This window comes from Eurytemora carolleeae, unplaced genomic scaffold (assembly GCF_000591075.1).
Source record: "Eurytemora carolleeae unplaced genomic scaffold, Eaff_2.0 scaffold806, whole genome shotgun sequence".
Lineage (NCBI taxonomy): Eukaryota > Metazoa > Arthropoda > Copepoda > Calanoida > Temoridae > Eurytemora > Eurytemora carolleeae.
The window spans coordinates 67,157-91,784 of NW_019396801.1; the positions used below are offsets into that span (position 1 = coordinate 67,157).

The 24,628-nt window shown below is 33.6% G+C and overlaps 1 protein-coding gene and 1 long non-coding RNA gene across 4 annotated transcripts; one reads left to right on the forward strand and one right to left on the reverse strand.

Moving 5' to 3' along the window:
- The first annotated feature begins 6 nt into the window (after positions 1–6).
- On the forward strand, positions 7–1,998 carry LOC111708812 (uncharacterized). Of its 3 annotated transcripts, none has more exons than XR_002766735.1 (2): positions 7–369; positions 1,157–1,998. It is a non-coding gene; the product is annotated as an uncharacterized LOC111708812 (long non-coding RNA). The 3 variants fall into 3 exon arrangements; XR_002766736.1 differs by having other exon boundaries at positions 7–337; XR_002766737.1 differs by having other exon boundaries at positions 7–307.
- A 2,986-nt stretch (positions 1,999–4,984) lies between these two features.
- Positions 4,985–21,943, reverse strand: LOC111708814 (adhesive plaque matrix protein). The gene is made up of 14 exons (XM_023482309.1): positions 21,923–21,943; positions 21,422–21,465; positions 18,845–18,913; positions 17,867–18,033; positions 17,549–17,759; positions 16,247–16,308; positions 15,499–15,557; positions 14,615–14,669; positions 14,289–14,392; positions 13,848–13,996; positions 12,985–13,050; positions 9,466–12,436; positions 8,770–8,886; positions 4,985–5,890 (listed from the first exon to the last, which is right to left on the reverse strand). Exons 1-14 carry the CDS (start codon positions 21,941–21,943, stop codon positions 5,489–5,491), a joined length of 4,497 nt encoding a protein of 1,498 aa, XP_023338077.1. The 3' UTR covers positions 4,985–5,488.
- Positions 21,944–24,628: the final 2,685 nt, after the last annotated feature.

Genomic DNA, 24,628 nt, shown 5'->3' on the forward strand with positions numbered 1-24,628 from the left:
TCTTGTAAATTGCAAAATCAATTAAAATTGATTAATTGATTGTATGGTTGTGTGTGTCCCATAGTACTTGTTTATCTGTAGAGGGGAACGGGTCTGTAATATTTGATTTAATCTAATCTGTTGAAATTCCCATTGTTCGGCTTAAATTTCAAGTTTTAGACTTTAATCTTTTTCATTCATTAGTTCCAACTTCTGGCTTTATTATTTATATTCATACTCTTCCATCTTGGTTTTATATATTTAATTCTGTTATTTAATTCAGATTCAGTTCTACATCCATATAGTTATCATATATAATAATGTTACTGTTAATCTTTTTTATAACATTTTATAATCGGTTTCATGTTTCGTTTTGTAGATATACACTTGGTATTCATGCATGTGTAGTAAAAATAGGGGTTTTCAGTAATTTTAACGGAAATTAACTAACCACCGTTTTTAGATTATTTTTCTTCCCCCCTTTTTACCCTGGAGTTCGGAGAGCAATAATAATATTTATATAATTGTGGTGGTGTACGGTGCTTTATATATCTTATACCCTAGTTCATATCAATCCATCCTTACAAACTTACACAGTGTTTACACCTTACATTCACCTCCCCCCCCCCACACCACCACCATTTACCCCTTAATAATTGTACAGAAGAATCGGTTAATCTTGTACTGCATAGACCTGTCACAAAAATTTCACAGCTGAGTGTACATGATCCCAAAAAACCGTCAGGTTAAACTAAACAGTACTAAGATTGAACCGGTTCTCGTTGTACAGTACGTTGTATTTCTGGCCTGTTAGGACGGCGCATTGTGATATGTATTCTCGTACTTTTATTCTCTTTTCGGAATGATAACCTGCACTGTGCAAACATTTTTATTTACATTTATGTACAACAGAACTTCTTCTCTGCTTTTCTGTACATTGTCAGATACGCATTGTACAGTGTACATGTTTAGTGTATAGCTATATGTATAAATGTTCCCCACTGTGGCCTACTATGCAAATTTATGGGGTGTTGCCGCTTTAATAACCAGCTTGTACACCGGAACACTGTGTACGCTATACAAACTTTCGTAAATTTCTATTTAGAATGCTGGTTGCATCAAGATGTTTTAACCATGTTTCGTTTTCAAACATTTTAATTAAGTTGATATTGCACAGTGCAGACAAGACCATGCCTGCAGTACAGTACATTAACCTGAATATTGACTGATCCATTTAACCTTGTACTGTACACAGGTAGAGCGTTGTACACGTGTACTGGTCTGTAGTAAACTATTAGATTCTTCAATCTTCGTGTGATATTGATTAAACCAATCTCTCTAAACTTGATATATTGAAACTTTAACTAGCTAGCTCGCATTCTTTGAAGCTAGTTTAGAGTCATACTGCTTTCTTGACAGCTAGTGAATAGCTAGCCTGCCATCCGCTAGCTAGCTCATCAATAGCTCGACTTGAATTTAAGATGATATTAAACTGTCTGAATCTTCTAACTTAGCTAAATATTTAACCTGTTGCTATATCAGTTTGATTAGCTAAGAAGATGCTAGCTAGCTACAGTATTTTGTAGAACAATTTATTCGTCTAAAATCATAACATTGGAAGATAAAATGTCTTAAACATTAATATACAGATGTAATTCTGTTGAACCATGTTTCTTCAATACTCGAGGTTGAATCTGATAAGTAAAAACTTTTCAGTGCAAGAAACCTCGGTCAAAATCTTTTCTTTCAGTTTCATCTCTTCTGTATTCAAAGAACTTGATAAATTATTCGGACTTTAAAGTTCTTCCACTTTTCTAAGCTTGCATGGAATTTGAAATAAGCTTAGAAAAAAAATAGAACTTTATCACAGGATTCCATGTTAACAGAATAGTAGATGTTAGATTTCAGATTTTAATCTTGCAAGTTGTTCTACTGCGTGTATACCTCCTAACACTAAACCCCCTAGTGCCTGTTCTTTGTTCAAACTATTTAAAAAAAAACATAAAATTTAAAAAAATATTCGAATTGATATTAACGGACTTTTTGTGTTTTACTTTCACACAATGCAGTAAAGTAGTTGTGCTATTCAGATTTTTCTATGCATACTTTCCATCTTAATCTTTCACTTTCATTCTCTCTCCTTTTCATTCTTTCTCCTTTCCTTTTCATTCTCCCTCTCATTTTCTTCTCATCCTCCCTCTCTTTTCCTTCTCATCCTCCCTTTCCTTTTCATTCTCATCCTTCTTTTTCATTCTCTCTCCTTTCCTTTTCATCCCGTCTCCTTTCCTTGTCTTTCTTTNACCTTTTCACTTTCCAAATTTTGATCCTTTAGCAACAAATGTAGATTTTTCAATTCTTGCCTTGTCTGTATAATTCACGGTTTTCTGATTGGGCATTTACAAATGTTTTGGGATTTTATTAGCTTGACGTATATTGTGGTCTGCTGCTGCCTCGGGAATTATTTAGAGTGTTCTCATTGTTCACCAAAGAATTTTGTAGCTAAATTATACTTAATATAAATAAATATGCATCAATCATTTGAATTTTTAACTGTAGCGTGAAGGGTGTGCTTTAAGAAATAATTATCTCAGTCACATGCCACATGTTTTTTCTAACCAATTTAGAAACTTAAACCTCATGATGTTCCTTGTCAGATGATACTGAATTTTTACTGAAGCTTTAATTAAAACTATCCAATTAATTTTCATTTGAACAACAATTTTGAGACATCAACTATAAAAGAATTAAAGACTTTTTAAAAATATTTTACTATGGACTCTTTGGACACCTTTTATAATTGTGCCGAACAAATCAAATTGTGAGCGGGGAAAAATTACTTAGTTTCTTCTTTCTAGTTATTCCTCCAGAGGGTACGATTACAATGCGGAATCTATATGTATATATATAAAGTTGTAATCTCTGTTTGTTTGTCCGATCATAACTCATAAACCCAACGACCGATTTCCCTCAAATTTTTATTGGGGAACTCAGGAGACCCACGGGAATGTTGTTTGAGTAGGTCAACTTTAAATGCGAAAAATTAGTTTCCCGGTAAACTCGATAATTGTGCGGGTAAGCGGGGGGAGTACCTTTTAGTAACCTTAGTAGCGCTGGGTTCCCAAGCTATAAATGATTCAAGATCAATTTAATCTGAAGATTAAGCATTGATTTCGATATCCACATTACAAGAGCTCTGTCCTAATCTGTTAAAATTATGTAACTCTTACCCGAACTAATCATTATCCCCCCCCCCCACAATGCTATGAAAACCTAGACCTGAGCTGTAACTCTTGTATTGTGGATATCAAGATCAATGCTTGATCTCCTCTTTTGTTTATCTGCAGATTAATTTAATCTTTACTTGATATCCAGGAATGTGTAAATAATCTAACCAATCAGAAGCCGGGGTATGCAACCTACAGGGTGTCCCACGAAACATGACAATAGGAAGACGACTTGAAAGTCGTCTTTGGTATTTGAATTTATTTGTGACATTTAGTCTTTTATCTACTTTAACATGTATGATTCTTGAAACAATTATCACATAATTCTCCTAGCCCTGGCATTTTCAAAAAGTGGTCTGCGTTTTTTGTGCTTTCAATATTACCTGAAATATAAAGAGTTTGGTTCAGATTTCAATTTTGTTAAATAAAAGCAAAATTGTCGAAATCTGAACGAGATTCTTCATATCTCGGGCAATATTGAAAGCACAAAAAAGGCAGACCACATTTTGGAAATGGCAGGACAAGGGAAATTTTGTGATTATTATCTCTAGAAATTTACTTCTAAAATTAGGTTAACAAATAAACGCAGCAAATTATATCAAAAATCAAGACGACATTCAAGTCGTCCTGTATACTGTCATGTTTCGTGGGACACCCTGTATGAGAGAACTCATCGGTTGGAACCCGCAGGAATATGTAAAAAAAAGAGAATTAAGCAGAAAATCAAAATCGTCCACAGCAGATATCGAGATTAAGTGACAGGGATCAAGGATATCCAAAACAAAAGTTCCCAGCTCTGGTTTGATTATTTATAACGCTGGCGAAAAAAAATCAAGCATTGATCTCGATATCCACAGTACATAGGTAGCTCAGAACTCAGAAATTTTGACGTTGGGAATACTCTTCAAAAGAGTAAAGTACGGTTTTCTAAATTTTCTGTTAAGTTTTTTGTGTTTTAACAATATTCATTTTGAAAAATTCCTTATTGTAAAGGTTGCATAAAAAGGTTTTTATTTTTGTTCTTTTCTTTGTTTAGTCCAGTTGTTTTGTTTGTATTATTTATTTTATATATTCATTGTCTAAAAAAAGATTTTTTTAAATGAAATTTTTTTCTTTCTTTTGCGTATATCTGTAATATTTTAGGACGAACTCCTGATGATGCTAAAGTTTTTGGCGAAATATATTAAGAAGGAAATGATATAATTCTAGTGCTAAAGAGTAGGGTTGGGATTTGTTTAAAAACGATCTAAAGTTGGGAATCTTGGGATCAAGCATTGATCTTCTTCTGGTTCCTCGACTTTGAGATTAAAATTAAAATCAGAGATTGAAACTTTTACGATGCAGACAACATGTATTTTGATGTTTAGTTTACGATGCAGACAACATGTATCTTGATGTTTAGTTTACGATGCAGACAACATGTATCTACAACATGTATCTTGATGTTTAGTTTACGATGCAGACAACATGTATTTTGATGTTTAGTTTACGATGCAGACAACATGTATTTTGATGTTTAGTTTACGATGCAGACAACATGTACTTTGATGTTTAGTTTACTTACGATGCAGACAACATGTATTTTGATGTTTAGTTTGGCGTAAATGCGTGACTTCTAATCGGAGAAAAGACATTCCAAACAGAAAAAAAAACTTTAATGAATTAATGAAATTGGGTTCTATATGTGACTTTGGGAAATCCGAAATAATTATATCAAAACTGAGATTAATTTTAACTAGCTTTCCTTTTAACAATAATTTATTCAACATTTATACAAGAAAGGTTCTCGTTAAAATTTTAAAAACAAATTTTTTATAAAGGTAATGGAAACATGTATATTATACATAAAGTTATAAGGGGACCATTGTAAATTTGACATTCCTGTGCAAATGGATGGGCATTTGAAATCCACGTCTATAGTCCCTTTAATGCCCCCCCCCCATATTAGTATTTTACTTAAACAATCATTAAAAACTTAAAATAAAACTTAATAGATATCTAATATGTAATAAAAAAACAATCAAATACCATTGTCACAAAATAAAAATTAGACCGTATATTGCTATATAATCCCTTTGAACTTGAGTTCAACTGCAAATATACAAGACTGAATTTATTTCTTATATGGATTCCAAAGCTTGCACAATTATTACTTAATCTTGAACCAAAAGTTAAGCAAGTGATCAAAAATTCAATAATAAAAGTACATGAACGGTCTGTACATTTCTATCAATGTTACTCGAAATTTATTTACCCTGTAACTATATGCTTCGGTTATTGTAAATCTAAGAAATATTTTTAAACAAATAAGGACCATGTCCGTTAGTGTGCTTTTTATCTTTCAGTTGATCATTCTTTTCATTAGATATACTTGATTCAGCTTTCCTTTCGACTAGATTTCTTTCCTGTGATTCATCGACTAGATTTCTTTCCTTTGATTCATCGACTAGATTTCTTTCCTTTGATTCATCGACTAGATTTCTTTCCTTTGATTTATCGACTAGATTTCTTTCCTTTGATTTATCGACTAGATTTCTTTCCTTGAACTCCGTGGGTAAGATTTTCACTTTTCTTTTAGTTTGTTTATATCTTTTTATGCCTTTACGTTTGAGTGTGTGTATGTTATTTCTAATATTATATTGATGTGAGAGCTCTGATGGGTTTGATCTCTCCTCTCTGTCCCCAACCTAAAGAGAGAAGATTTTAGAATAAGAAAATTATGTACGATACTAGATTGTGCACCCTATTTTTATATTATTCGAGTATAAATATAAAGATGACTTCAAGGACGTCATTGATCTTTGAAATAATTTGAGGCCCCCGGCCCTACTTTTACATACAGGATTCTTGAAGCAGTATTCAAATAATTCTCCTATGCCCTGGCATTTCTTAAATGTGGTCTGCCTTTTTTGTGCTTTCATTGTTTTCTTTACATCTAAATATATTTCGAAATCTAGTATGAGAAACAATTGCAAAAAACTCTAATTTTTTAAAGCTGATGTCTCTGCGACCTGATGTCGAAGTCGTAGACTTTGAGCTATGAATTTTGTTGGATCAATTATCAAAAGTTTAAAATATCGAAGGTTTCGACTGTAAGTCAATTGTTCAGTTCCATTGAAACCCCCTAGTGCCATTTCATAATAGAAATAAGAAATATACAGTGGTTACCAGAAAGTAGTGAAATGATTGTAAACTTCTTTTTTTGTTGATAAAAAGGAATGCCCTGAATATATTGTATCTACAACGAAGTGTATCCTGTCTGTATTGGAATATTTTCAGTCATATTTTGATCTTTCATTAAAATCCGTCAGAAAATAGTCTTTACAACCTAACATACTTTAAATGTTAAATACAAAGCCCAACAAAAATGTCAAGAAAGCAAATACGACAAGTCTGCATTTATTGGTCATGAACTAAGGTTCTAAAGTTAAGACTCACTGGACTTTTAAATAGAAACTTTAGTTCACCGTCTACAGGAACACCCTGTACACTGAACAGTGTACAAAAAACATTGTACTACTAGAAATAATATAATCAGGAACACCCTGTACAGCGTGCAATGTACAATACATATTGCATTCTGGAGTAGATATAATCACAAACACCCTGTATCTAATTATCAGATATCCAGAAGCACCCTGTATCTAATTAACAGATATCCAGGAGCACCCTGAATCTAATCAACAGATATTCAGGAACACTCTGTATCTAATCAACAGATATCCAGGAACACCCTGTATCTAATTAACAGATATCCAGGAACACCCTGTATCTAGTAATCAGATATCCAGAAACACCCTGTATCTAATTATCAGATATCCAGGAACACCCTGTATCTAGTAATCAGATATCCAGAAACACCCTGTATCCTATTATCAGATATCCAGGAACACCCTGTATCTAATTATCAGATATCCAGGAACACCCTGTATCTAATAATCAGATATCCAGAAACACCCTGTATCCTATTATCAGATATCCAGGAACACCCTGTATCTTATTATCAGATATCCAGGAACACCCTATATCTTTTTTCATGTATCCAGGAACACACTGTATCTAATTAACAGATATCCAGGAACACCCTGTATCTAATTAACAGATATCCAGGAACACCCCGTATCTAATTATATTAAGTCCCTGCAACCTGGAGGTCCTGATGCAGTAGTATAGAAGTTAGAACTGCTGTGTATGGAACTTTATTTATTGATTTTATCGTTTAAAGAAGCTTGCCCATCATAATCTTTACAAATACTGTACACTGTACACTGAACAGTGTACAGTATTAAGTGTGTACTAACATGAGTCATATCATGAGATGAGATCTTGTGTTAAAATTGCCCTGTAAATTTTCATTCTGTATACATTTTTTAAACGCTATAGGGCTAGAAAAAGGCATAATTGAGTAGTAAGAGCGGTAAAATCAAAGCCCAAGGCGTTACGACACTTCAGAGTTGAGTTGACCCTGTATTAAAAATTGATGAGACTTTTTATAAGTAGGCTGAATCTATGTGCACTGTGGAGAGTTGTTAGTGCTGATAGTATGTATGATAACCCCAAAATATTCATCTTGATTAATTGATTATCTCAAAATATACAACTATGTACATTGTACAGTGCATCTAATTAGTAAATCCCGGGGGGGGGGGGGTAGAGACGGTTTGCGTCAACAATCCATTCTGTGTAGCTAATCCATGGGTATTGGGTACCCCCAAGTATTATACCAGGTAGTCCATTGTTTATCAATAAAGTGTACTGCAGTTTCTGGAGGAATATGGACAAACTCAACCTGAGCATGCAGTGAGCTCTGAGCCCAAAACTTAAACCATGGTATCGTTATGAAAACCAGTTTTGAAACCCGGGTTTCAGGAATGGGGTTAGGCAGTTTTGTGGATATCAATATTTTTGTTATGAATTATTTTTTTATTTAATTTCTTCATATTCTCAATTTTTGTCGAATCTCTAAATCAAAATCTAAAAAATGTTAAAATCCCAAAAAGGAAACTTGGGAGTTTCGTTCAACGATACTGTTTTAAATTTTGGGCTCTGAGAGTGCGCAGTACAACTTGTACAGCGTTTGTTTACATTCCTCTCAGAGCCCAAAACTTAAGACAGGGTATCGTTATGAAAACCAGCTTTAAAACCCGGGTTTCACGTATGGGGTTAGACAGTTTTGTGTATATCAATATTTTTGTTATAAAATAATATGTTATTTAGTTTCTTCATATTCTCCATTTTTTCCGAATCTCTTAAATCAAAATCTACACAAATATTAAGACCCCAAAAAGGAAGCTCGGGAGTTTCGTTCAACGATACTGTTTTAAATTTTGGGCTCTGAGAGTGCGCAGTACAACTTGTACAGCGTTTGTTTACATTCCTCTCAGGAACTGCAGCACACATAATTGTGCAGTGTAAACAGATCCATTTCACTTAGTAAGTGATTTAATAAGTTACTGTAAAACTAATCTACTTCATTATTACTTAAATGTTGTCTTTTTATTCCAAAGCTTTCTGGTTCTCGCTGAATAAATAAAAGCAGCATCACTTTAACAACCTAAGTGAATACCTGTGGAAGAGAAGAATCTGTTTTCTTTAGTTTCTGCCTTTTTTTAGGGTTGTATTCAGATTTTACTTCTTTCACCTTTTCCTTCTTGACAAAAAATTGTTCAGAACTTTTCTCAACCTGAACAAGGTTATCTTTTAGACCTTCAATAAAAAAATTTAGCCTTTGTCCAAAGTAATATAGATTCACAGACATGTATACTTGTTGCTTGCGTTGTTTACATCCTGCTCGTGGAGATGGATACTTGAAGAGCATTTTATGGCTTTTATTAAATAAAATTCATAGGAATCGCATTTAGGCTTATATTTTTGATTAAAACGGTTATGCTTTTGTTTCAAAAAAGGTTATATTTTAAGTAGGCAATAGCTATATTATTGGCTATAAAATGGTTATATTTTGATTAAAAAATGGTTTTATTTTTGGTTAAAAAAATGGTTATATGTTTGGCTAGTTATATTTTTGCTCAAAACATTGTTATATTTTTGGCAGTTATTTATTTGGGCCTTAAATTTTTGGTGATTATATTATTAGAATTATATTTTCCATGCCCATCTCACAGTTAAGTGCATTGGTGCCACTGATAACAATATTTATTATTTACAATAATAATTTTCTATTAATAATTCTGTCTCAAATTCTAATATGGCTTTAAAGAAATTTAAGCAAGTGTAATGACACTAGACCTCAACAATATACTACCTGAGGCTGTGGTTGGGAGGAAGAGTAGTTGATTCTTCTCTGAGCAGTGGCAGAAGTCGTAGCTGAATATACTTCACGAGCTGGAGTGCTCGTAGCTGGAAACTTCTTCCTGATTGGTTTTGGACTAGAGGAGAAGATTCCTTCGGATTTATGATCAGATTCAAAATGAAGAGCAGGAGGGGTTGTTGTGTAAGTGATTGATGCATGAGGATTCATTGCAGTTGAAGCAAGTAAGTGTGAGGGTGAAGGTGTTGTAGTTGAATGATGTAACATAGCTGTTTCAAAGCTATGTCGTAGAGGTTCACCAGCATGGCGAACTGTAAGATTTAATATGGTAGGAGGAATAGGCTTTTCAACCTTATCCTCAGGCATAGTTGTTACTTGTGCAGCTCCAAGACTTCTGGATTCTAAAACCTCTGTTCGAAACTCAGGTAGCAGATAACTCAGTGATTCTTGTGGAGAAAATTGAGCAGAGCCAATTGTTGATGGATCATTAGGAAAGTTTAAAGGATCTGTGAAAATGTTTGAATTATAATCTGGTGTATATGCATGTGCCACTGGACTTTTAGGAGAATAGTTGAATTGGTCAAACCCAGTAGTTTGGTAGTTGGCGCCTGGATCATTCTGTCTCTTCACTGGGCTGGATGTAGGTATCGTATCCAGGGTAGGTGGGGTGAAATGATTCAGCTTTTCTGGTTCATATGATTCATAATAGTCAGATATTTCTCCATAATCCCCATTTTCATTGAAATCTTCCCTCCAATATGGATTATAGTGGTTGTAAGGATTGAATCTTGCAGGAGTCTGATAATCATAATAATAAGGATCAGGGTTTGGGGGATAATTTGTATCTTGGTGATGCACAGAATTTGAATAGTCATTAAATTGCAGAAGTAGAGGATCCTGTGGTAAGGATGAAATTGAAACTGGAGCTTCTGGATGATGAATAATTGGAGGAGCCTCTGGCAAAACTACAGGAGGGTTTGGAGGGTTAGGAAGATGTAGATCTAGATCTTGAATTGAATGATGTAAAGGAGCTTTGTCTGGAAAATGTTCTGAAATTAGAGGCAACTGATTTTCTAGAGCATTGTGATGGATGTTGTGACTAGGTGGTGAGGGAAAATTAATAACTTTTGGATTAGGAATATATCTTGGAGGTAGAGTGGATAAATAATACTGTTCAGGTCCAAAGCTTGTTTGATGACTAGAAACCTCTTGAGGCTGCAAATGGTCTAGAGAATGTTTTGGTCTTTCCAGAGGTAAAGGCGCTAAAACATTAAGAACAGGATAATGTGTTGGAACTGGAGTTGTTATGTGATACTGTGGACTTGGATTTGGACTGTACCGTGGTGGTAGTGTGGAAACCTCATGGACATGCAGGTTAGGTATGTACCTGTGAGTAAAATCAGGAGTAACATTTAGCTGAGGTTCATAGTATGGAGGAGGGGTAGAAAGGGGTGGTGCTGGTAAAGGAGGATCAGGTCTGTATTTTGGAGGTAGTGTAGAAAGAAAGAATTGCTCTGGACCCGGAGTTGGAGGTAGAGTAATAAATGGATTTTTCGGAGTATCAGGCTTATATTTTGGAGGAAGAGTAGACAAGAAGAACTGCTCTGGGCCATGGACTTGAGTTTGGATGGGAACAGGATTTTGGAGCAGATCAGGTTTATTATTTGCATCAGGATGAGTCACAATAGGTTCCAAAAGAATGGGTGGTGGTATATATTCTTCTGGAGGGGGGATATGGGGATTTTTATTTGTTGAAATATCTAATGGTACTGGTGTTTCTAACCTTACAGGGATTGGAGTTGTAACATAGTGATAATGAAAATGGTGTACATTCCTGGCATAGGATCGGGGTAATGGGGGCAGCTGCTTAACAACAGGATGAGAAGGTCCTTTAGGTTTAACTGGAGAAGGTTCTTTAGGTTTAACTGGAGAAGGTTCTTTGGGTTTAACTTCTTTGATTTTTTCTGTTTCTTTTTTTGATGGGGCTTTGGTAGTTGGCTTTGCCCTTAACTTCTCTGCAATGGAAAACAAATCACGATCTGAAGGTGGAATTGGTGATTTAGGATCAGGTATATAAACTGGGGTTACATAACCTTGTTGCTTGTGATTTGGGGGCACATAGTAGGTAAGTGGAGGGGGTGGGTCATAATGATTGTGTTTCTTGTCTACCTGCCCTTTAGCTGAACCAACAATGATAGGAGGGAGAATTGGTTGATGTAAATCAGTTGGAGGAAAGTGAGAGTTTGAAATCAAGTTTGGTGGCACTGTTGCAGATGAGCTATGATCAGGAATATTTTGAGAATTTAAATGAAAGTTATTCCCTCCTGGAGGTTCAAAGAATATTCCATTTGTAATATCCTTGCCCAACACTGGTCTAGGGACATCTTTGTGGGAAGAAATCGGAAACTCATGTTTATTATACTTATAGCTAGGGTCAGTACTTCCATCATGAATAGGAAGTAGATTTGGGGGTATCTCATGTTGTATAGGTAGTGGAGAAACTAAAACATCTGGATCAAAGAATGCAGGGCTTAATGTGATTGGAGGTTCATTTCTTGAAGTTTCTTCTGTAGGTGGCTTATCATGAATTGGAAAGGAACTTATATGGAATATTTCAGAATTCCCATTATTCTGATAAGGTCCAACAGTAATAGGAGTGAGTAGTCCGGTGAAGATGGTGGGTTTGGCAGTTGTTGTAACCTTGTTTGACTCATGAGAATGTTTTACTGAATGAGGAGAAATTGTCATCTTTTGGAATTGGCCTTGAATCTGATAAGGTTTACCATAAATCAATGTTGGAGGACCGCCAGGGCCAGGTTGGATTGGATGAAGTTGTGGAGATGTTTTAGGTTTAGCATGATGATTAGAAGAATGATCTCCTCCACTTCCAAGATCTCGTTTTTTATTCTCAAATTTTTCTCCAACATCCTCCTCTAATTCCTTGTCCACAATTTTCAGCTTTGACCTGTAAATAGTAAATTCAATAAGTTCTCAATTCTATAGAAAGGTTGAGTTCTATAAAGTTAGTAAACTTTTGAAATATCATTTGAAGGCAAGATGTTCCCGCAACTTAATGAATGGGTACCGGTAGATATCTCAAATATTCAAAATTTTCTCTTTATACATTTGACAAAATCTATATATACTTTGCTTGTCTGTCTGTCAATTTGTTTGTATCCAATAAACGTCAAAACGGGTGAACTGATTAGGCCCAAATTTTGTGTGGATTCTCAGAATTTCAAAAAGTTGTCTCCAGAAACTTTAGGTTCTTGTAAAATTTTGAAAATCCATGAAAAATTAATCTGTGAACTTTTTTGTTTTGGTTTTATACAAAGAGAAGATGCTCACAGATAGAGCAACAATTAAAAAATTGAAATAGAAGAAAGAAGCAAAGGACCCTAAAGGCCAAGTTTATATAAATTCCAAGTTCAGTTTTTTAAGACTTGTTTCCATGAACAAAAATTAACATATTATCTCCATATTAAACATTATGAAGAAAATTATGTTTCCTACCTGGATTTTTTGTTCTTTGCTTTTTGTTGGGGTAGGAAGTTTCCCAGTGGTATACTTATTGGGGAACTAAAATGATTTGAGAATTATTACAAGCTTATTTAATGTGATAATTTTATTTTTTTGATTTAAAAAAATTGGTTTTGTTTCTAGATTAATTCAAATGGTGAAATTCTATCTCTAATTTGAGATTGGAACTTTTGTGATGTAAATATTGTGGTGTTTTCCCAAAGGCATTTTTCCAAGGACTCCTTTCCAAGTGACAATTTCCCAAGTAGCAACTTTCCAAATGTGCAATTTCCCAAGTGGCAACTTCACAAATAGACCCTCTGAGGCGCCACAGCCTGCAATGGGGGCCAAGTGCTGTTGCTAGGATGGGGTAGGGGGTCGAGCGCTGCAGCTAGAACAGGCTGAGGGCCGAGCGCTGCTGCTATGAGACTTGTGAAGTTGCCGCTTGGGAAATTGTACATTTGGAAAGTTGCCACTTGGGAAGTTGCCACTTGGAAAGTTGCCGCTTGTTAAAAATCCTTTGGGAAAGTAAATAACATCGCAGAACATGACCATCAGGGGATATTGAAGAGGAATCAAATTAATCTGTAGGTCTGGATAAGATGGAGATCAATGCTTGATCCCAACATTTACAACACAAAGTTCTGACTTCTGAAGATTTTCTTATGTATAAAATTGACATGTGAAATGATTTTATCAATGGGACTGTAGAGTAAAATGTAATATTCACTGACTCTTCATTTAAAGAATCACATATTCGATTTACAGCAGGTCCTTTTAAACCTTCTTCTGAAAAAGCTATTCTTCATCATTGTTACTCAAATGGAATTTTAAAAAGGTACTATTGTGAATTTTACCTGAACATTGGATATTGTGTTGGAGGTTTGGTAGGTTTAGTAGAAGCGGGAAAAGTAGTTGTTGTGATTCTTGTTGTTGTTGTTTCTGTAGTTGTTGATGTGGTAGCTGGAGTTGTGGAAACAAATATACCAACTTGATGTTTAATTTCCTGGAAGAAAAAAAAAATTACACAATCCTAAGAACAGGAGCCTGCACCCCCCCCCCCCCCCCCCCCCCGCCCTCCAGTTTATTAGAAGTTCCGGAACAACTTAAAGGCAACTAGAGCAAGTTGTACAGTATTCTTATAGGCTGTAGATGGCAAAATGGGACGGTACACCTAATGTATCATCCTTCCTCTAGGCAGATTAATGTGTTCCAGGTTAGGAGAAGAGGACGGGCGCCATTTTCTGGGAAAGTACCGGAAAAAAATTAATCTTTTTCATTCAAGAATGAAAACAAACCTGTTCTTGTTGTTTCTCATCTCGTTTAAACTGGGATTTAGGTTCTCTAAACTCATTTTGCGGAGCTCCATCACTCTTGCCTTTCTTATTCTCTTTCCCGTCATCTAAAAAATAGTACATGAAACCTTCTTTGTCTATCTCAAACCCATTTTATTGTATCTAAAAAGTACACTTTTTCATGTTTGCAATATTTTTCATATCACTTTCATTTTGTAAAGAGAAAATTTTTAAGACACATATTTTGTACGATTTTCAGAACGTATTGTGTGTCTTAAATATATTTTGAAGAAAAAATATTGTATTTTGTGTGTTTGACTAAAATATACCTGTATATTGGTGAATGATATCATTAGGATGATGCATAAAATTAGTTTCTTCTTCCTAGAGTAAAAGAAAAATGTAAAATTATTATAATAAAAATATTTTTCTTTTTCCTAAAAGATATATTTTCTGGTTTAGCACTAATCTACTAATTTGTATTCTGTGTACTCTATACATCTCTATTATTCGTCTGTTTATCTCTGTAGATAGATATATATTGATGAAAAGATCATATATGTAGATGTATATATATATTTTAGTTTTTAACTTCACATTTTTTATTAAAAATATGTTTATCTTAGAGCTAGCCCAAATTACTTGTTGAATGTTTCATAAACCGTGGATGGTTTATTGGGTATTTTTCGAACGCTTTAATTTTGGAAATAAAGGAAAAACCTTAAAATTGTCCTAATTCTGGAAATTTAACACATATTAAGAAAAGAAGCCATGGGCACAGGCAGTGGTAGTACAATTGAATTTCCGAGCCGGGTCAACCTTTCCGGTCTCAGTTTATACTGTACCTAGCTCTATGGACAGGACTAGCCGGTGCAACAAGGTTGACGCGGTCAGACTTTATGCTTCATATAGGTTGAATTTACTTTTACTAAAGGGGCAGATTTGTGTGTTGTCCCTTTGTTAAGAACAAAACAAAGATCCTGGAGAAATGACATAAAATCCACCAACCCTATCCTAGACGTTTCAGGATTATATATAATTCTAGCTAGAGTTTAGGAACTTTCTTCAAAAAAGTAGCCCACTCAATTTAGAATTTTAAACCAAACAAAGAACATTGTCCTGGTTCTATTAAGTTCTGGGGTTACGGATCATTGAATGCAAAAAAACGAACAGAGATTAACACTATATATTTTTAAATGTTTAGATAATATACCTGTTTTACTCCTGTTTCTCCTATTTCTTCCTTTTTCAAGTTTTTGCCAGTTTTTAGGTCTAAGCAAAAAAAAAGTTTATTTTTGATAGACCAATAAATTTAAACTAATTTTACTAAAAAGGGTATGAATTATTAAAAGAGCATTAATTGGCATGGGCTTGTTTAAACCATATATTATTAATTTTAATTTTAAAAGTTTTTGTATGAACCTGAACTCAACTTATAAAACAACTTTAGACCTTACTATGTAAGAACAACATTTCATTATTTAATATCTAAAGGAACATTTACAGATTATCAAAGTCTTACACAAAAGTTTTGAAATTTTATGTGAATCAAAATTTTTAAAAGCAATCTTTGACTGGGAAAAAAGTTTTAACGATCGGAGAAAATTTTAATAATTTGAGATGTTTATATCTATTTATGCAACTGCCTCGTGAAGTTGTCTTATAATACGGGACATTATATTTCAACCGAAAACAAACTAAATTAAGTAAAATTCCGGCAAAAAAATAATTTCCCAAATTATACACAAGGCTTATATAACTAAATTCCATTTTGGGAAAATTAATGTCCCGTGTATTTTCCTGATGTTCCAGGTCAATTATGAGAAATAATATCCCAGAAGATTTTCAACTTACAGGAAAATAAACGGGATAAGAATTTTCTCAAAATGGAATAAAATAAATAACAACATTTTTAATATATGTTGTTTTTTTCGAAAACTATAAAACTTAGTCCTATGCACCTGGAATTGGTTGCCATGGTTTCGGTGGGGCTGAATTTTCTTGATTTGGGGGCCTGTTAAACCTATAAATTGAATTACAGGGTAAACCAGAAAACAGCAGTATTACTGTCGTCTTCAACCTTTCTTTCATTGTGAAATTTCATTGAAACTTTAACTCTTATAACTGATATCACTTTTAATATGTTCCGGGAACATTGTTAAAGATGAATAGAACAGAAGTTGTAAAGACGACAATAATTCCATTGTATTCTGGTTACCACGTTATGATTAATAAACAAGGAAATCTGAATACATGAAATATACAGGATATAATTATGATCAATTATGTAAAGCGTTCACTGTCATTCCTTAAAGGGACTGTAAAAGAAAAATGAAATTGGGTATAGGCTGAAACCTGAGAATCTCAGGAGTTAAACGATACATATAAGACATCTATCTGATGTTCCTGTCTCGAGAAATTGATATAAATTCATATATATATGCAATTTTGTACAAAAGTTGTAGTGTTAAACAAATCATATTGTACTGAACATAGGATGGGTTCAGATCCATAGTCAGTTTATTTACCCTTGCTAATAGTCTTGCAAGGGGAAGAAATGATAAAAAAGTGTTTATTCATTTATTCTCTTCACATTACTCTAGGATTACACACTGAAAATATAAACAGTAATTAATTAGTTTATAATTACAATTGTTGATATTAATGAATAAGGTTAAAATAATTGAATCAGTATTATTTACCAAATCTAGTGCAGGAATCTTTAAAAAGGAGAAAAACCCTTCACTCTTTCCTTTCCTACTGAGGGAGGACTAAACTTGAATTGGGGTGGGTTAAGCACTATAATACTTATACAGGTAGTTACATAGTAAGGAATGTCGCCTTTCCATACAAAGAGTAATATTAACCTTAACACATATTCAAAAAATACGCAACCAATCTGAAAACGACGATATCCCACAGGAGCCTGAGAATCTCAGGTTTGCTCCTATTATATTTTTATTTTATTTTGCATTTTAATAGAATATAATTACATATAGTCCGTAAAGTCCGTATTACGTCACCAGAACTTCAGCCAATGGCAGTGCAGTATACTGGTCACATGATTTCTGTCTGTATCGTTGTATTTATATGTATCGCCTGAGATTCTCAGGTTTCATCCTATACCCCCTTTCATTTTTCCTTTATAGTCCCTTTAATTATTATTCATGTGTAACGAATAGACATGTTATAACGTAGAAAACTTAAGCATGTTATTTTGAATAATTAGTTTAATTGCCATGAATACTATAAACAAATTAAACCTATATGGATCTGTGTTGTGTGTAAGGCCCTGTGTTGGCACGGGTTCATCACTTCCTCCTTCAGATAATTCAAGCTTCACTGATTTATCAGTTCCAAACTCGCGGATTTGTTGAGTTGACTTTAACGGATTTTTCCAAGATTGTTTCCCGGATTTAACTGAATTTTCAGCCGAATATGTTGATGTGATAAACTCGTCCTCAAACTCTTTTTCTGGTAAAATTATCATTCAAATTAGACGTCAAATAAAAGTTTGTTTTTGCAATTATTTTTTCATTGTTTGTTTTTTCTGATGAACGTCTAATTATGATAATTTTTGCCTTTTTCTTTTTCCAGAAAATGTTGAATAACCACTTGATCATCGTAGGGAGGTCCTGGAGCACTCAGACTATCATATCGACCTCCACCGTCCTTTACACCATCAGAGCTACGACTGTTCCCACGATATGGTCGTTGACCTCCTAGTGCTCTATGAGGACGTGGTTTTCTGTTAAACACAAGAAAATAAATTGTTTGGATTTTAAAAAATATTTTCATGAAAATCTTTCTCTGAGCAGTTTTTTACAATTCATTAAACATATTTAACTATAAATCGTTACAAAAAATTATTTATTGTTAATGAAAAATTTAGAAGTCGCCAGATTAAAGCGTCAATTGATGACCAAATTTAATGAATATCAAGAAGTAGATGAACTACACAAACTAAGTCGAATAATGTCAGCTCAGGTTGAATTGGTTTAGATAAATGTACACCTCTTAGTATTAGGTTACCACTCTCAAAATTTAATATTTCAGTCAATATTTCAGAAAAATACACATAGCAGTAACAATATGCAATAAAATGTATTTTTTGCTATTGTAAAACATTTTTTTCTTTAAATTTCAATAATTTTATATTCGAAATGAAAAGTACTGGTTGTTCAAAAAACCATTGAAACACTTATGATTATTAAAAAATTGGGTTTAATAATTTTAAAATATTTAACTTTAACTTTAACTTTAACTAGGCTTTTAAGGCGGTGGCGCCCATCTTCTATTTAAATTGTGAACATGTTCTTTTTGTATAAAATTGTAAAACAAAAACAAACAAAAAATTTCGCGGATATTATATACAGAGAAGCAAAGTATGTATAAATAGATGGGCATGTTAAACAAAATGGTTTTAAATAGATTGAATTGTAAAGATTTTGGGACCCTCTGTATGCATCTAAACTGTACCAGCCTTAAACTTCAAACAAGAAAACAAATTGAATTTTTCAGATAAAAGTTTGAATTTTCTCTGGATATTCTCTGTGTTCCTTTTTGCATCAGATTTCTTTAGGTTTAAACCATCATTGTTGGGCAGAAACCTCGCATCTCTCACATTCCTAAAATATTAAACCTTTAAAAGAGACTGACGTTGTATTTCAAATGATATAATGCGGGGCATAGCTAATTCACAACGATACCCAGCATTTAATTCTTTATCTGATTAATAATATGGACGATATCGTCGTTATTCTATCTTGAAATGCAATGCAGTACGGTGGAACCCAACAATGTCAAGCCAAAATATTTTTAGGCCACACCTATATACACTAAAAGTTTTTCTTCTTACTTTTTGCTTAAAATTATAAAAAAAATGCAAAATGTAGATAAGAATTTTGTCTTTTAGAATAAAGAAATTAACACAAAATGAAGACTGACGGAGACGAGTTTGCAGCGCTTTTCTATGAACTTGACTGTTTCCTTTAGTCTAGAGCAGGAGTGGTGTTCTGATTTGATAATATGCTGCATTGAAATATGCTTAGTAGACATTGATCTCAACAGTAATTAAATGAACGTACAGATTATGTAATCTATAAACTCCAAAACAGCTGAACCGATCAGGCCCAATTTGTTAGTTGGCAATCTATGAATTCCAGATAATGTTTATGGCTGATAGAAATTGAAAAAATTTGGCGCCTGGAAAAAATGTCAACTTCTATTGTTTATGAAAATGCACCAATAATTAGAACAGAAAATCCGCAAAATTTTTACAGCAATTAAAAATTTTGATTTTCAAATTAAATTTTAAACACTTAAACTGTGAATAAAAAAGAGGGTACAGAGCCCCCTAAAAGCCTATTTGTAAAATATATACAGAAAAGTTCTGAGTGAGGATGTGAACCAGGCCCTTGATGTAAATAAATAGAACTAATTATCCAAGTAAATATATCAGTTTTGCATCACTGGGATTTAAACCAACTCTTCCTTTATAAACATACACAATCATCGTATATTAATAACTCCAGTAACTGTAAACCAGAGCTCTAAATAAGTTTTGTGTTAGATACTCTTAAACCCGATCGATCGTTTGATCTCGCTATCCCATTTAGGCTTGTTTGATTTAAGGAAGACATGCTTAATCTCAGTTATCCCTCTCTATAGGATACTATTAACGTGCAATGTGGATTTCTAGACGGGTTGGGGAGGGGGGGGGAGGAGTTGAGAGGACCGGTGGGGGGAGGGGGGAGATGAGAGGGGGAGGATAGAATAAATCTACTGCTCTGCAAAACCAATTCTTCAGGAAATGAACCATAAAACAAATAAATCCAAATTCATCTCTATCTTTGTGTTCCTGGTCTATAAGAATCTTAGTCAGCCATTTTTTATTTGGCCATTTTGTTTTCAACCATTTTATATACAGTCATGTAGTAAGGGACAAGAGTCTGTATAGGCTTTACAAGAGTCTGTATAGTCTGCTGTACAAGTACTCTACATAGTCTACTGTACAAGAGTCTGTATAGTCTTCTGTACAAGAGTCTGTAGAGTTTGCTGTACAAGAGTCTGTATAGTCTGCTGTACAAGAGTCTGTAAAGTCTTCTGTACAAGAGTCTGTAGAGTCTGCTGTACAAGAGTCTGTAAAGTCTTCTGTACAAAAGTCTGTATAGTCTGCTGTACAAGAGTCTGTATAGCTTGCTGTGTCTGCTGTACAGGAGTCACTTTAAGGTCTGCAGTAGAAGAGTCTGTATGTCTGCTGTACAAGAGTTTGTATAGTCTGCTGTATACAAAAGTCTGCATAGTCTGCTGTACAAGAGTCTGTATAGTTTGCTGTGTCTGCTGAACAGGAGTCAGTTTATAGTCTGCTGTATACAAAAGTCTGCATAGTCTGCTGTACAAGAGTCTGTATAGTCTGCTGTGTCTGCTGAACAGGAGTCAGTTTATAGTCTGCTGTAGAAGGGTCTGTATAGTCTGCTGTAAAAGAGTCTGGAGAGTCTGCATACAAGAACTCTATATAGTCTGTTGTACAAGAGTCTGTATAGTCTACTGCACAAGAGTCTTATAGTCTGCAGTACAAGAGCCTGTATGTCTCCTGTACAAGAGTTTTATAGTCTGCTGTACAAGAGTTTGTATAGTCTGCTATATACAAAAGTCTGCATAGTCTGCTGTACAAGAGTCTGTATAGTCTGCTGTACAAGAGTCTGTATAGTCTGCTGTACAAGAGTCTGTATAGTCTGCTATATACAAAAGTCTGCATAGTCTGCTGTACAAGAGTCTGTAGAGTCTGCTGTACAAGAGTTATAGTCTGCTGTACAAGAGTTTGTATAGTCTGCTATATACAAAAGTCTGTAGAGTCTGCTGTACAAGAGTTTGTATAGTCTGCTATATACAAAAGTCTGCATAGTCTGCTGTACAAGAGTCTGTAGAGTCTGCTGTACAAGAGTCTGTATAGTCTGCTGTACAAGAGTCTGTAGAGTCTGCAGTACAAGATTTGTATGGTTGCTGTACAAGAGTTTATAGAGTCTGCTGTACAAGAGTCTGTATGGTTGCTGTGCAAGATTCTATAGGGTCTGCTGTACATGAGTCTGCATAGTCTGCAGTACAAGAGTCTGTACACTCTCCTGGATATTTACCTGAAACCTAGTTCCTCAATGGACTCAACATAATAGTAATCCTCCTGAAAAAAAATAATGAATTAACATTGTTTTTAGCTTTATTTAATTTAATTAATTCTTGTGAGGAATAGGAACTGTTTTTCTTTGCCTTAAATATCGATAAAACGTTTTAAAATATCTTAAACGGGCGAAAAAAATATAATACCATATCTTTTGCACAATAAAAACAATCACAAAAAAGTTCGTGGGTTTAATAATATTTGTGCGCGCTTTTTCAAAACTTCACAAAGATCAATAACTTTTGGACACAACTTTTTCAATCTTGATCATCCAAAATCTTCCTTGGGGTCATGGAAGCTGAGGTCCCACACAAAATTTGGGCCCGATCGGTTTAATCGTTTTGACGTTTATTGGATACAAACGGACAAACAAACCCCCAAACATACTCAGACAAGCAAAGTATATATATATAGATGCAACATCTTAAATGGATTATCAGGAGACGTAATTTTAATTGACCCTCCAGTTATTGAGTGGCATCTTCGATTCACAACGTCACCGCGTTAAAACCTTTGTCTGATTTAAAAGGAAATGGATATCTTTGTTTTCTTCCTGGAAAGTTGATTATTTTTAAATTAGGCGTTGCAGAATTATGCTCCAGAAAGAAAGAAGAAAATATTTACAATTTTAAACTTTTTGAGAACGAATACTAACGTCATTTTTCTTAAAACGTTTGAAGGGTATTGATGTAAATCGGAATTAATGATTTTACAGCTGTTTGAACTTTTAAAACTTTTATTAACTCCATTTAAAACAATGAAGACAAAAAACATCATTCGTTTGTCTCGTTAGTGAGTCATTTGAAATCTTTTGAATATCTTTACAGAAAAAGTCTATAAAATTATAAGTCGTTTAATATTATATTTTATATAATAAGATTTGATAAGTTGCAAGAAGTCTTTGTATATCGTACCACCGGTTTAAATCTTGAATCACCGATTCAAGATTAAAGATTTAGGTAATTAATTGTAGAGTGAATCGGTTATTCAGGTTTTGAACCGGCAATAGGTAGTTTTGCAACTTCTTTAATTCATAAAATTCAATCTCTGGTGGACTTTTTTAAGAGGTAAAAATTGTGATGTGCTTCTACATTGGAAAATGATTTGTAATTTACAGTGGCGCACAATAATACCTAACGTTGAAGTGGAATGAGATATATCTGCTAGAACTATGAGACTGAAAACTAACGCAAGCATTCTATAAATAATTTTATTTGAAATTATTTTTCTCAAGTTAACCAACAAAATTCAAAAATAGTGTGAAAGACTTTATGTACTTTAACATTTGAAATAAATACATAGTCCGCAACATAAAAGTATAATATGGGAAATACGAAAAATCTTGTTTTGAAAGGATAAAAATGCGTTCCAAAGTTATGGATCGTAGACTTTTAACCAGCACCCCTAATTCATTGTGATCTTTTTTTGCTAATATATCTGCAAGCCTATCTTTTTTCTACTTAAAAGAATTTAGCACATTTTCCTGTTTTTATACTTGGATTTCATACATTTTTAAAAATCTACATTTTGTTTTAGCAGTTTTTTCTCCAAATTTTGATCGGCCATAATGATTTTCCTAGGCGTCTTACTACAAAAAATAGGCCTGATCGGTTTAAACTGGATACAAGCAAACTAACTTAAAAACACGGCGAAATTTTAAACTGGATACAAGCAAACTAACTTAAAAACATTGCGAAATTTAAAACTGGATACAAGCAAACTAACTTAAAAACATTGCGAAATTTAAACTGGATACAAGCAAACTATCTTAAAAACATTGCGAAATCCATTTAGATTAATTTTAATATTTCTTCTAAAATAATATTTAAAAATTATGATGCAACGAGATATTATTTAATAAAAATCTAAAATAAATAATTTTTTGTAATTGCCAAATTATTATTTTCTATAGTGGTAATTAACCAACCTTTGTTGTTGGGAGAATTTCTAAACAGCTTTGTTTTCATGAATCTCATTCATTCAACCCCACTCTTCACTTAGTAATGTAGAATTCAAATATCGTTTCAAATATTTGAATTGAAATCTAAAAACATGAATATTTTCAAAATAAAAAACATTAATGGAAATATCTGACAAGTCGTTAGAAATGCATATTATTATTGTATGGATACCTACAATGATGCTATTATTGTATAGATACCTACAATGATGCTATTATTGTATAGATACCTACAATGATGTTATTATTGTATAGATAACCTACAATGATGCTATTATTGTATAGATACCTACAATGATGCTATTATTGTATAGATACCTACAATGATGCTATTATTGTATAGATACCTACAATGATGTTATTATTGTGTAGATACCTACAATGATCTTATTATTGATTCACTTAACTATGATAATCTATAAAGTATTGCCAGGCTTGCATTGAAAAATGTAAGTTTGGTTTGATTGTTTGATCCGTTTATGTAGAATTTTGATAAAAATCATGCTTATTTTTAAAAGCTCTGTTTTAAACTAATTAAGATGGCGGGGATGGTATTGGTGGTAGAGAGGGGGGGGCCTCTGGCAGTACCACCCTCACTCATGTAGTTTTTTTGTAATATAACGATGTGATTTTTTCTGCTTTTCTTACTCTTTTAACCATAAATTGGTGTGTGAAGGGGGGTGATATGGTGCCCTCCCCCTCCCGCTGTTTTTTTCCAATTGAGATCTTTCTTATGAAGATTGGACGTGTATTTGAAAAATTGTGATCTATAGTCACCGGTAGTTGGGGGGGGGGGCGGTAACCCTGTGCCCCCTAGACAGGTAGTTGGGGCAAGAACCAAATTGTTAAATCATCGTGGATTGGCTTTCACCCCTTTCCCTTTTATTCTTTTTAGGATTTTACTGTACAATTTATAATTCTTCAATCTTTAAATTAACAGTTTTGCAGTTCAACACTTTTCCATTTGAAACGCAAAAAAGTATTACAGAGAAAAGGCGAAAAAAATTATCTTCAAATGGTTAAATTGTAATAGAACTGTTACATCAGCGTTAAACGGCTTTCGCCCCCCCCCCCCAGTTGTTTTTTTTGTAAAAATTATAATTGAAAATTATGTTTCTTTATATGACTCTCTATTTGAAGAGTTTTCTTAAGACAAAACTTATTTTTCAAAATCAAAATTTTACTAAATTATAGAAGAAGAAAAAA

Bases quoted from the DNA above. Each gene is read 5' to 3' on its own strand.
- LOC111708814 (XM_023482309.1), bottom strand. From the start codon at position 21,943: ATGCCACTCAATAACTGGAGG. The intron at 14,393-14,614 runs GTATATTTTAGT...ACTATTTTTTAG, and splicing joins TATCATTCACCAATATACAG to ATGACGGGAAAGAGAATAAG. The intron at 12,437-12,984 runs GTAGGAAACATA...TACTATTTACAG, and splicing joins GCAAAGAACAAAAAATCCAG to GTCAAAGCTGAAAATTGTGG.